Here is a 14,011-nt window from a genome sequence, read left to right on the forward strand (position 1 = left end):
TCCTGAGGTCCCTGAGGAAGGCCGGCTTAACCGCCAACCCGAAAAAATGTCGCATCGGTTGGCAAGAGACTAAATACTTGGGGTATGCTATCGGGCATGGGCAGGTAAAACCCCTGATCGGCAAGGTACAGGCCATCGCAAACTGCCCCCCGCCGACCACGAAGCGCCAGGTGCGGCAGTTTCTAGGCTTGGCCGGTTATTATAGGCGGTTCATTCCCCAATTTGCGACGATTACAGCCCCCTTAACGGGGCTCCTAACAAAGGACAGCCCACGGCAGGTGAACTGGACTACTGAGTGCGACAGGGCCTTTCGGACTCTTAAGACCTGCCTCTGCAGCGAGCCGGTCTTGTATAGCCCCGACTTTAACCAGCCGTTTATCTTACAGACCGACGCCTCGGAAGTGGGACTCGGGGCTGTCTTGTCCCAAGACGTAGGGGGTGAGGAGCATCCGGTTCTGTACATTAGCCGGAAGCTGTTTCCCCGCGAAAAAAACTATGCGGTGGTCGAGAAGGAAGCCCTCGCCGTGAAGTGGGCTTGTGAAGCGCTCGATACTACATCCTGGGAGTCCCTTCACCTTGGTCACCGACCATTCCGCCCTTCAGTGGTTGGCCGGATGAAGGACCACAACATGCGGGTGCAGCGCTGGTACCTGGCCCTCCAGCCATTCGCCTTCACGGTCCACCATAGAGCCGGTAAGGACCATGCGAACGCGGACTTCCTCTCTCGGCTGGGGGGTATGGAATGGGCTGGTCCCGCTGCTCGGGACCCAGCCTTGAGGGGGCCGTGTAGTGGCGGCCTGGCTCCCGACCGGCCCAGAAAGAGAGGAACCAGAACAGCCACCTCAGTGGGCGGAGCCGCCTCAGTGGGCGGAGCCACCGCCGCCTGTTCCCGCCCCCTGGAAGTCAAGGGGCGGGACAGGAAGTATAAAAGCCCGGCCTCAACCCTCAGTTAGAGCCCAGCGGCCGGAGAGGACGGACGCTCCTGTTCAGGCTCCTGACCGGCCGAGCCTGCCCAGAGCCAGGTACCCGGACGTGGACGGACCAAGCCTCCCTCGAGCAAGGTACCCGGACGCGGACGGACCAAGCCTCCCTCGAGCCAGGTACCCCGAGGTGGACTGGCCGAGCCTGCCCCGAGCCCGGTACCCCGAGGAGCTGCCCGAGCGTTCCTGTGACCCGAGTCCAGAGGAGCAGCCCGACTTAGACCGCTTCCAGCTCACCGAGGAGCCCATGATATGGGACCCGCTGCGAGCCCAGCGACGAGCAGGTACCCGAGGAGGGGGAGATGGAATGCAGCCCGGGGGTAGCCGAACCCTGTCCGGCTGAGGGCACTGACGTGCCCATGTCAGTGTGTTGCGGCCAGGATCCCCACTGACTGCAGCGGATCCACGCCGCTGTTAGGGCCCCGGGCTGGGACACAGTGGAGTGGGTGGGCCTGTGTCCCCCCTGCCACCCCACTCACGGGTGGCAGCCTCCCCCTCCTACCAGCGTTCAGGCAGAGAAGCCTGCACGTACCTGGGCTTCTTGAACTGCTGCCATAGCTCAGTTCCCGTTACAAGGCCCTGAGCCTTGAGCTATTGTTTGTTGCCCTGCCCTGACTGAGGGCCTGGGCCTCCTGAGACTGATGCCGCTGCTTAGCTCCTGCTACAAGGACCTGAGCCTTGAACTATAGTTTATTGCCCCACCTTGGGGCTTACTGACTCTTGTGGCTCAGCTCCTGAGACAAGGACCTGAGCCCCTGGGACTATTGTTTGTTGCCCCACCCTGACCTAGGGCTGGGGATTACTGAACTATTGTTATTACTCAGCTCCTGATGCAAGGACCTGAGCCCTGAACTACTTTGTATTGCCCTGCCCTGATTAAGGGCCTGGGCTTCCTAAGACTATTATCGTTGCTCAGTTCCTGAGACAAGGACCTGAGCCCCTGGGACTATTGGTTGTTGCTCAGCCCTGCTGTGAGGAGCTGAGCTAGAACTGCTGTGTTGCTGCCCCGCCCTGACTGAGGGCTTGGGCTTAAACTAGTGACTTTGTGTGCTCAGCCCTGCTGTGAGGAGCTGAGCTAGAACTGCTGTGTTGCTGCCCCGCCCTGACTGAGGGCTTGGGCTTAAACTAGTGACTTTGTGTGCTCAGCCCTGCTGTGAGGAGCTGAGCTAGAACTGCTGTGTTGCTGCCCCGCCCTGAGCTAGGGCTTGGGCTTTACAGACGTAGACTGCTGCTCAGCCCTGTAGGGGGATCTGAGCTCCCTGGATTCTGGTGTGCTGCCCCGCCCTGACCTAGGGCTTGGGGCTTACTGATGCTGTAACTGCTTAGCTCCGGCTGCCAGGACCGGAGCCTAGACCTAGTGTCTGCTGTCCCGCCCTGACTGCGGGCTGGGACTCCTAGCAGGAACTGTGTGCCTTCTGTTCTGCCCCTGCTTGAGGGGCAGAACCCCAAAAACCCTTCAGAACCCGGAGACTGATAGGGCCGTGTAGTGAGGCGGCCTGGCTCCCGACGGCCCCTGAGACGGCACGGCCCCTACCTCGGACTATTACAGGGCCCCTGTGGCGCCCTGGGAAAAATAAACATTTAAAAACCTTCCGTATCTCAGCACAAACACAGTTTTGAGAGAACTTCTTTTCAAGTCACCTTTACAAGGTATCACTGGTTCTCAGCATCAGCTAATGCTAAAAGGCACTAAAGCTCATTAAAAGGGTTGGACAAATATTTTCCGTCAAAACTTTTTCTGGATCAAAAACTAGGGGTTTTTAAAAAACAGAAAAAAAAATCACAGACAATGTCTGCTTTCCTGCAAAATTTGTTGCCTTTTTTTTGATTGAAAAGCTGAAATTAGTCTGCCAAAATCTGAACATGATTTGGGGTTTCAGAAGTGTGTGGCCAAATATTTGCTGCTTGCTGTGTTTGTTTAAAGAAACAATACAAAAATTCTGCTTAAAAAAAATCCAAAACTTTTGAACCACCTCAGCTTGTGACCAAACGCCTGAGCCCATCCAATCAGAGATTTTTCCAGGTTTCTGATACTCTGCTGGCTTCCTTGACTCATATCTGTCTCCATAACTTTGGGTTCATTTAGGTTAGAACATAAGAGCATACCGACAGTGGCCAATGCCAAGTACTCCAGAGGGAGTGAACCTAACAGGTAATGATCAAGTGATCTCTCTCCTGCCATCCATCTCCATCCTCTGACAAACAGAGGCTAGGGACACCATTCCTTACCCATCCTGGCTAATAGCCATTAATGGACTTAACCACCATGAATTTATCTGTTTCCGAGAGACTGGCTCCATGGGGTCCCTCACAAACTGACAGACCCCCAAATGCCCACGATCCAACCCCCCCTTCCCCGTCCCCTGACCACCACCCCAGAACCTCTGCCTCTTCCCTGTCCCCTGACTGTCCCCGGGACTCCCTGCCCCTTATCCAACCGCCCCGGTCCCTTGTTGAGCTGTGTGGAGAAGGAAATTCTATTTTGCAGAGGATTTCAATAGGGAGGATGGAGCCCTGGATTCTGAGCCAGTCTGACAGGTGGGTTGTTAGGAGCCAAGCAGGTGACCTGGCAGAAAACCAGTCAGGTTTAACTGAAACCAAACCAACTCCACAAAACATTTGTATTTCAACAAATGCTAAACTTCAAAGAAACACTTCACCGGAATATTTCTGACCAGCTCTAGGTCCTAGGACTGGGTGGGTTGCTGGGTTTAAACTCCAAATGCTTGGTCCAATCTGCTCCATTCCACAAGCAAAGTATTTGATCTTGAGAAGTATTTTATGAGCCCCACGGTTGAGTCATCTCTGGCAGTGATGCTTTGTCACATGCAGAGAGAAAGTAAATGTCTGCAGTGGCAGGGAAAAGCACCTCAGCTTTGTTTTGGATTTGGCATATTAACAGAGAGCCCCCAGAAAGAAAGCGTGGTTTTGTGGTTAAGGAGCTGGTTTGGAGTTTGCGCGATGTGTGCTCAATTCTGGCTATCACAGACTTTCTGTCTCACCTGAGGCAAGTCATTTTATAGCCCAGGCCTCAGTTCCCCATCTCTAAAATGGAAATAAATCTTTCTTTGTTGGTCTTGTCCATTCAGATAAGAAGTGTTGTGGTGCAGGGTGTCTGTACAGTGCCTAGCATCATGGGGCCCTGATCTTACCTGCACTCTCTAGGTTCTGTTGCAACATTAATAATCCCCCAAAAATGCACTCCTGTGCACCAGCTGGCCCTGGATCTCAAGAGATGAAAAGGCAAGTCCAGCAACCTCCATGGCTATCTAGTCCCTATATCTTTTCATACCAAATTTCAAGGCAGAGAAATTCTATTAATACCCTCATTAAAACCTTGATTGTGATGGAAACACTGACTGGGCATTAGCTACATTGGTGCAAACCTCAGCAGTGTAACTATAGTACAGAGGTAAAAGGACTCTTCAGTCCCCGGGACTTCCTGCCCATTTTCCAACCCCCCCAGCCCCGGCCGCTTACCCCCTCTCCCGGAGCCTCAGCACGTGCATCCAGGCCGAGCGGTGGGCGCTCTGGTCCCGCTGGAGCTCACAGCCCCACCCCCTTACCACACGGCTCTGAGCGGGGAGGAGCTCAGGCCCCACCCGAGGCACACGGCTGCAGCGCTGTCAGGGACACTCCTGGACACGCGCTGAGGTGCTGGGGGGATGGCGGGGGCAGGGGGAAGCCTCAGCCCTTCTCGTGGGGGCCCCTGTGGGGCACGGGGCCTGGGGCAAATTGCCCGACTTGCCCCCATCCCCCAGGCGGCCCTGCCATCAGAAGGAAGGAGGGATGGAAAGAGCAGGGGAGAAAGACACATTGAAGATAGGTAGGTAGGTAGGTAGATACGGGTGGTGAAAGGCAGCAAGATAAGAGAGAAGGGAAAGACAAAATGGGTTGGAGGAGCTGGCAGTGAGAGCATGAAAGAAAGAATGAAAGTAGTGGAGGAAGGGAGGGGGGAAATTGACAGAAAGAAAAGAGAGGATGATTAAAATGATGGTGAAGGTAGAATGACAACAGTGGGGAAGGAAAGGAGGGGAAAAGAATGAGTGAAAAGAAGAGATGTTACACCCAGCTGACATCGTTGGGTGCAAACACTGCATTTATTATGTGCTTCCCTGGGATAAAGGGGAGTGGTGCTGCCAATGATCAAAGCCAATTTCAAGCAGGAGTTTATTGGACTGAGATAAAAGGTTTTTTTAGAACATTAGCTGGCATGTTCTTATGAACATGTTCTAAAATGCCAGTGTAGACAAGGCAAGCTGAACTTTAACATGTGCTAAGTGGTTGAGTTGAAACCCAGTATAGTAAAACTCCCCTTTTAACAAATGCTCAGGTGTAAAGGGTGAGCCTAAGGTAGAGGGAATATTTGGGTGTCATTCCCCTAGCTGTTATTTATTTTCCCTTTCCCATGCCGACAGACAGCTGCAGTGGCTCAGGGCCGGGAAAGCTACATCCAACCAATGACCAAATTCGGTGATGAATCCTGGTCACACGCCACCAGAGGCACATTGCACATGCGCTAAGAAGGAGGTCATACTGGTGCAGAGAATGTTACATATAAACAACCTCTTCCCTCAGAGTTCAGGGAGCCGAGTCCTAATGACCTTGGTTGAAATTTGGTCACAGCACCAGAACTAATACAATCTACTCTTGTGCAAAGGTCATGAGATCTTTAATGAACATAGATGGTCAACAGATTATCAGAAAGATGGCACCTGTGGTGCCTTAATCCCACACCAGCCTGCTGGTGCCGTATTGACGCAAAGGCAAGAGCACCATCTACTGAATCACCCACAGCACTTCTTTCAGCACACACAGTTTACAAGCAGGGTTTTACTCAAGTCCTGACCAGGCCTGCCCTGCTTAGCTTGTATGAAGGAATGAGATAAGAGAGGATCTTGAGCTTATATAGCTTGTGGAGGATTTTTTGTGTGGCATTAGGGGGCTTAGTGGTGAATCTACTAAGCATTTGAAGGAGGTAGAATAAGGAAGAAGATAGACAATATGTTTACCTGGTGTCATCTCTGTACCACTCAAAATCAGGCGTGGGCACTGCCGATGCTTCACACTTGAGTAAGGCTTGCCGTCCTGTGGCAGCTTCATTGCTCTTCGATTCAGTGATAGTGGGAGGGTCTGCAGAAAAGAAACACATGCTCATTTCCCAATCTTTCAGGTGCAGAGAAGGAATGAATTTAGTTTGGGGTTGGCTGGGCAAACAGAGACCTTTCGGTGGGTTTAGACCCACAGATACCAGTTATGTCAAAACAGCTGCACAATCTCTTTCCTGACGTGTTCATGCAGGGATTTAAGGATATTATAATATGTCTGGTAATGCAACACATATTGATAAGTATTTGTAAATGGGAACTTGCTATGAAGGGCTGTGGGGTTCACTTAAGTAATTTAACTGGTGGGGAAAAGGACCCCACAAGGGAGATTTTTTTTAAAACATCCTGCTTGTATTTTTCTGCTCCAGCAGTATATCTCTCTGCCATGTGCAGTGAGACAAACCATTTCCACTCCATTGGACCCAGCGCATGAGATGAGTCATGAAATGAACAAATATCTTTCTATGGCCCTGAAAGCTATACTGCTAGGCTAGCTGCGGCTCTAAATGTTCCGTACTCCTGTTCTCTGCCAAACAGCCAAATCCCTCACTTTCAGCATTCTTCATATTAGCCACGCTCTACGGCTCTTTAAGAAAAACATTCCAGGCAGGTTGACAGCCCATTCTTTTGGCTCTAATCCTGATTTGCCATGTTTCCAACTGAGGCATAACTAGCCAACCAATCCTGATCACTGAACAAAGAGCAGGCCCCTCACTAAGACATAATCATGAGAAAAGATGTGGGGACCTAAGTGTGTCCTGAATAGCTCCCTATATTATTCTTACATTATACTTCACAAACAATTGCCCTGTATTTGTTAAATGCATTGGGAGTGGAATCATATGAGTGGGTTCTGTTCTGGGTTCTGCTCCCAGTTAGTTCCTTCCCTATGCCGCAGTTTTCATATCTGTAAAATGGAGATAATTATAATGATCCCCCTCAGAGGGGGCATCATTACGTGAGGCATAATTCATTAATATTTGTAAAGTGCTTTGAGATCTGCAGATGGAAGGGGTTAGTGAAGAGCATCATAAAGGATTACTGTACTTCACTGAATACGTGTCCACCTTTAAAAGCACTTAGGTGTTGCACAAAAACTAATGTAATGGCTCAGGTGCTAAAAGCCAGCACCAGAACTCTCCTGCCATCACCGTTGGCATATCCTGGGGTCAATGGGCAAAGAGAAAAGACAAGCAGTGAATTTAGAAAACAGCCACAAGAGAGGGATAATAGGGCACCATTATAGCGAGTTCTATAATGTACTGCCTTCCTGGGTCCACAGAGCGGCTATAGTATCTACTGCTAGTACCAGCCCTCTTTTAGCTTACATGAAAGAAGGCAGTGCTTTTGGCGTTGCAGGACAAGGATTCTAAGCCCGGCTCCCCAAGTGAGTGTATAATTTAGAGACTAAATTAGGGCTATCTGCTCCATAGCACATGGATTTGTCACAGCTTCACAGCCACTCCTATCGCTAAGAAAGCCTTGCTTCTGCCAGCATGATGCAGATTGAACTCTGGGACAGAAATACAGACAACTCAGCAGATCTCAGTGGCTCTCCTGAAACCCAGGACAGAAGGCCATCCTGCCAGTACTTCAGACTTGGATTATTAGGTATTATTAGTGCAAATAGCACTTGCCTAAAAATAGCAACTTTCCAAGAAATATAACCCCCAAGGATAAAATTCTCATCAGCCTGCGCGGCAGCTCTCTCCCCAGGATTGGAGGCAGCTACTAAATATTGCACTCATCCCATGCAACTCCCACTAATATCAATAGCAAGTCTTTCTGTCTTCTAAGGAGTCCAGCACTGTTGAGTTTGAGCATGGTATTGTGTGCGCAGAATAAATAGTGGATCCATAGCGTGGAGTGGGGAAGAGAATTTTGTCCTGAATCATATTGCCTAGGAATTGCCAGCTGGTTCAGGTAAATTCATGATGGGCCTGAGTGGCAAAAGTAGGATCCATATCTAACCTTCCCATAAGTTTGAGGTGTTTGCACCCTGGGTTTTGGTTTGGCCCCTTTATACAGGTGGGGTCAGCTGAGCCAGATCCAGATTCAAAGTTTGGAGGCAGTTAGATCCAGGGATTTTGATTCAGGCCCACCCCTAAATAAAATAAGAACTGACCTGAAACATCAACCAAAATGGGAGATAAACAAGAGCATTTTTTGAGGTCCAACCTCAGATGAAATGGAAATCTCTACAAGAAAAGTCTCTTCTTGGGAGATTTCTGGCCGGACCTGAAGACTCAAGACTTGAGGATAAGCATCCATGCTTTTGGATAATTATCCAAATAACTCCTGGGGGCTTTTGGAGGTTTGGCCATCACTTAAGAGCAGGTTCTCATAAGAGTCCTCTTTCTAAAACTGACAGCTCTCTTGATGTTGTTGAGGCTGCTTGTGCTTATGATAATGTTATGAAGCCCTGAAGCTTTGAGCTGGGGAACAAACTACAACCCCTGCTGCTTAGATCGCTCACACAATAGAAGGTAAATGTTTTCTGCACACATGAAGAGTGTGTCTTTAGGTGGTAATCTCATTATGATTGATGCTATTTAATAGAAAAGGGCACTTCATTTTAGAAACCAGAGGTGGGGATGGCAAGCCAGGACAATAAGAGAAGATAAGACCCATAATGTCACATGCATTTGCATGCAGATATGGGCATTCAGAGAAAATGATTATAAAATATCACATATACTTATGGTGATGCCTTTCCAATACTTTGTCCCCTAACACTCTCCCTTCCTGCCTCCCCCTGCCCCATCCTGTTCAGGCCACACATTTAGACCGGTCCTACTACTCTGTGTTTATGCAGATTGTAGTGAATCAGAAAAGGTGCTTCCTGGATATAAATTCAGGCTGGCTTGGGAAAGTTCATTTTGCAGATAATTAAGGAATTCGAGCCTGTATAGGAAGGGATTCTATTCTCGCCACTTAGCAGGGATGTCAATATTATTTTTGCATCACCTGGGATACTTAGGGACCCTTGGCTGGCCTGGCTGAGGAAGCCATACTCTGATTATGAGGTTGACACATGACAATTTAACTATTTGGCCCAGTCATGCCAGAACTGTAAGCTCCTTGGGGCAGGAGCTGTCATTTTGTTCTGTTTATACAGTGCTAATCACAAAGAGTCCTTGGTCCATGATTGCAGCTCCAAAATACTATTATAACAACAACAACAACAGAATGATGTGTGGGTATGCTTTGTTTGGCCTGGTCTCAGTTAGGCTGAGGTAAACTGCCTTGCATCGACCTAGCTGTGCATGTTTCTACATTCAAATTTGTCTCCAGCCAAGGTAGGCGCCTCATTACAGTGATGCAGTGACACCACCTTCCCATAAGGTGCAGAGCCATTGTTGACCTACTGTGGTCAACACAATGCTAGTGTAGACACTGTATGACCTATGTGGACTGTACCAGTCCTCCAGGAACTGTCCTACAATGCCTGACACTGACTGCTCTGATCTCAGTTGTGAACTCCATTGGTCACAGAGACTGGGAGCCACCCCTCCCTCTAAAAACCCTGTGTATTTTTGAAATGCCCTTTCCTGACTGCCCAGCTTAGTGAGCACACCTAACAGCTCTCCCTTGTTGTGTGCAACCACCCAATCAACCACCTTGATTTCCAACACGTCTTGGAGCACTGGAGAAGTTCCAGAAGACTGTATGAAAGCTAATGTTATGCAGTTTTTTAAAAGGTAAACTGGATGACCTGAGTAATTATAGGCTTGTCATCCTCACATTGATTCCAGGCAAGATAATGGAATGATTGATATGGGACTCAATTAATAAAGAACTTAAAGGAGGGTAATGTAATTAATGCAAATCAACATGGATTTATGTAAAATAAATCCTGTCAATCTAACTTGAAATTTTTTTGGTTGATATTACAAATTTGGTTGATAAAGGTGACAGTGTTGACATAATATACATAGACTTCAGTAACACATTTCACTTTCTATCACACATTTTGATTGCAAAATTAGAATATAATATTAACATGGCACACATTAAATAGACTAAAACCTGGCTAACTGATAGGTCTCTAAATGTAACAGTAAATAAGGAATGGGTCTGTTTTGAGTGGGGTCCCGCAGGGATCAATTCTTGGCCCTACGCTATTTCACATTTTTATCAAAGACCTGGAAAGAAACAAAATCATCACCAATAAAGTTTGTAGTTGACACAAAAATTTGGGGAATGCTAAATAACAAAGAGAACAGGTTCCTGATTCAGAGTGATCTGGATTGCTTGGTAAAATGTATGCATGCAAATGTATGCACGCAATATGTAATTTAATATGGCTAAATGTAAATGTATATATCTAGGAACAAAGAATGTAGGTCATACTTATAGGATGGGGGACTCCGTCTTGGGCGGCCATAAGTCTGAAAAAGATTTAGGGGTAGTGGTCGATAATCAGCTGAACAGGAGCTCCCAATATGATGCTGTGACCAAAAGAGCTTATGCAATCCTTGGATGCATAAACAGGGGAGTCTTGAGTAGGAATAGAGGTTACTTTACCTCTGCATTTGGCACTGGTGTGACTGCTGCTGGAATACCATGTCCAGTTCTTCTGACCACAGTTCAAGAAGGATGTTGATAGATTGGAGAGGGTTCAGAGAAGAGGCATGAGCATGAGTAAGGATTAGAAAACATCCCATATAGTGATAGATGCAAGGAGTTCAACCTATTTAGCTTAACAAAGAGATTGTTAAGGCATGTCTTGATTACAGTACCTAAATGGAGAACAAATACTTAATAATGGGACCTTCACTCTAGCAGAGACGGGTATAATATGATCCAATGGCTGAAAGTAGAAGCTAGACAGGACTGAATTCAGACTGGAAATAAGGTGTACATTTTTAATGGTGAGAGTAATTAGCCATTGGAACAATTTACCAAGGGTTGTGGTGGATTCGCCAATTTTTAAATCAAGGCTCTGTGAATTATTCTGGAGAAGGTCTATGGTCTGTGTTATGCAGGAAGTCAGACTAGATGATCACAATGATCCCTTCTGGCCTTAGAATCTATGCCAGCTATATGCTCCAAATGCACTCCTACCTAAGGTAGACAGAAGGTATTGGATTCCTGGGGCTGTGGGGAGAAAAGGCTGTCCAGGCACAGCTACAGAACAGTTGTAGAAACATGGACATCTATGAGCTAAGTGCACAGGGGATGCAGGAGAAGGGGATACAACAGGGACCAGCAGTGCCACGTAAATGCAAAGGACCAGCAGCAGTGCCACGTAAAAGCAAAGGAACTGCACCAGGCATACCAGAAGGCCAGAGAGGCCAACAGATTATCTGGTGCTGAGCCATAGACTTCCTGCTTTACAATGAGCTGAATGCCATACTTGGTAGATACATACCAAGTATGTATACATATGTATAATTTGGTAGAATCTGAGAGACAGACCTCTGCTGTGAACAGGAAGAGAATGGGGCATGTGTGATGGGGGAGAGGCCAGCTATGCTGTGAGTTGGGATCTGTTTGAGACTCTGCTGCAGTCTACTCTGTCCTGGCAGCTGAGCACAGGTGAGCATGATGCAAGGGAAGGAACTGTGGGTAAGTGTGTGAATCCATTTTCCATTACAATGTTTAAATGTACAGATGGTGCCTGATCCCAACATAGCAGGATACAGGTACTGACTCTTCTTTAATTTACTTATACTAGAAGAGGTAGCGGGACAACTAAGATAGGTAGCACCATAATCTGCTTTTCATTCCCCTATAGGCTTAGGCAGAGGGGCTAAGTGAAGAAGTTTATTTATATACATAGGGATGTCCCTTGAATCCTTCTGAGAGGTCTTAATAAAACTTCCATGGAGGTACTCCACCATCCTCTCCCGAAGGTTTCTGGGGATGGCATATTTCTTCCTCCATGGTAGGATACTTTCCCACGCCAGTCTGCGATGACTTCGGCAGGCAGCATTGCAGTAAACAGGCTAGTGGCATATAGGCTCAGGTGGCATCAGGATGCCAGCAGCAGCTCTGTCTGCTCTCTGTGCCTTTGTTACCCACAAGAATGAGATACCAGCTAAAATCACCACTGTCTGTGGAAAATAGGGTGAGTGCTCCGTGGCATTGCCCTGAACTCAGACTCATGGAAATAGGGGTCAAAATTGTATTGTTTCATGCAGCCAAACCATTCTCTCCTCATTCCACCCTGCCATGGGCCATACTCACCATGGCTGAGGCTGCAGAGTAGTGCTGTGCACAGGTGCTTCAAGACTGAAGTGTCAATAAACATTTCTTGTTTAAAACTTTAGGGGAGCAAGGGAAGGGAGTTCTGAAACTTAACTTTCATTTTCCGTTGTGACTACACTGACAATGGCACCTCTGTGTATTTCATGTGAAGCTGTTGTCAATGCAGCCTTGAGCAGTCCCCCTGTCCATGCCCACGGAATGCTGGACCAAGATAAGGAGGAGAGAAAAGAGGATTTGGGATGACTTCAGGGAGATCCTTCAAGCCAGTGCTGCATCAGACAGAGAGCCTGGAGGATGAATATTGCAGACGGTATGAAGAGGGAAAGAGTGGACAGGAGAAAGACCCAGGAATCGGAGAGGGAGATGCACCAGGACATAATGGGGCTTCTCCAGCAGCAAACACAGATGCTGCACTCTCCTTTTGACCTAGAGGTTCAACAATCATGGGCTCGTCTCCCTTTGCAGTCAATAAAGAACTCCATTTTAGCACCTCATTGTACCCCCTCCACCCCAACATTCCACGTGGCATCAGGAGCCACATCCCTACCCCTAACACTTCACACTGGGGGGCAGTTAGCACAGCCACAGCTTCATATAGATTGATCTGTGAGAGCCAGGGCTGGTGTATGTTTGGCAGAATTGGACTGAAATGGACGTGAACGTTCTTTCCCCTTGTTACATTCTGTTAATTTATTTCAGAAGTTTTTATTGAATGTCTTTTTAACGCACATTGCTTTTTTGCACTGGTTCTGGTATGTGAAGGACCATAATGCATTTAATGTGGATGTAAAATCTTAACTACAGTTTCTGTTAAGAACTTTTCATATAGGCCCAGAGTCCACAGCTTGGCCTGGGGCATGAGGGCTAGCTAACAAACAACAACACATGGCTAAGGGAAAGCTGAGGTAGACAGACAACCTTGTGTGTTTCAAGTTGATGAGTGGAGTCACCACGACTCCAGATGGTGAGTTGTAATTGGGTGTCCTTATCGCAAGTTATAGACACAAAAAGTGCTGAGAAGGGCCTCAAAGTTAACTCCCTGGTACAGAGGCCAGAACAGAGCTCAGGGAGAGGCCTAACATTATTGATGCAAGTAATGACACCCTCCCCTCATAGATGTATGCCAATCCCAGTTCACAAAAATGCAAGGGTAAAACTAAACAATTGTTATTGTTAAATACTAATTGCTGCTTTTTTGTTGTTGGTCAACCAGGAGAGCTGCTATCTCATTCTCCTGGACCCCAAAATTAGGATTTAACCTACATATTTTAATAGAAATAGTTTAAGGGTAATTACCTGTGTGTTAACAATATGTTAATTTGAGCCATGGGTGGAACCTGTATGTAATCTTTTACACCATTGGCTTATTGTGCTTATCTTGTCTTGCTGCTAGAACCTATCCAGGGGCTTGGGAACTTCCTCCCGGTCGCTTCTCTCCAGCCTTGGCACTCTATATAATCTATTGTAATTAATTGTTGGGCAGTGTCTCTGAGCCTAATAAGCAAAGCGACACTCCAGCAGTGCTGTGTGTAATAAACTCCTGTGCTTGACTCTACACGGTGTCCATTTCTGTTCCTTCAGTATGCAATCAAAATCTATTTTTTGGTAAATAATTCATCTGTAATACTTTACAAACACATGCTGCAGAAGGCATAGCGCTACGGAATGCACCCACTACTACTTATTGTACAGGATGACAGAACTCGCAGG

The 14,011-nt window shown here is 47.6% G+C and overlaps 1 protein-coding gene across 7 annotated transcripts in view; it reads right to left on the bottom strand.

Moving 5' to 3' along the window:
- The window catches only part of LOC120399662 (limbic system associated membrane protein), a 1,355,472-nt gene that overhangs the window by 49,659 nt on the left and 1,291,802 nt on the right, over nucleotides 1–14,011 (bottom strand). For all 7 annotated transcript variants that reach the window (XM_039528141.1, XM_039528133.1, XM_039528140.1 and 4 more), the window contains one exon: nucleotides 5,993–6,113. In XM_039528141.1, the coding sequence (XP_039384075.1) occupies nucleotides 5,993–6,113 (121 nt within the window). The remainder of the gene's footprint in view (nucleotides 1–5,992; nucleotides 6,114–14,011) is intronic.

Source organism: Mauremys reevesii, linkage group 1 (assembly GCF_016161935.1).
Source record: "Mauremys reevesii isolate NIE-2019 linkage group 1, ASM1616193v1, whole genome shotgun sequence".
NCBI classification, from domain to species: domain Eukaryota; kingdom Metazoa; phylum Chordata; order Testudines; family Geoemydidae; genus Mauremys; species Mauremys reevesii.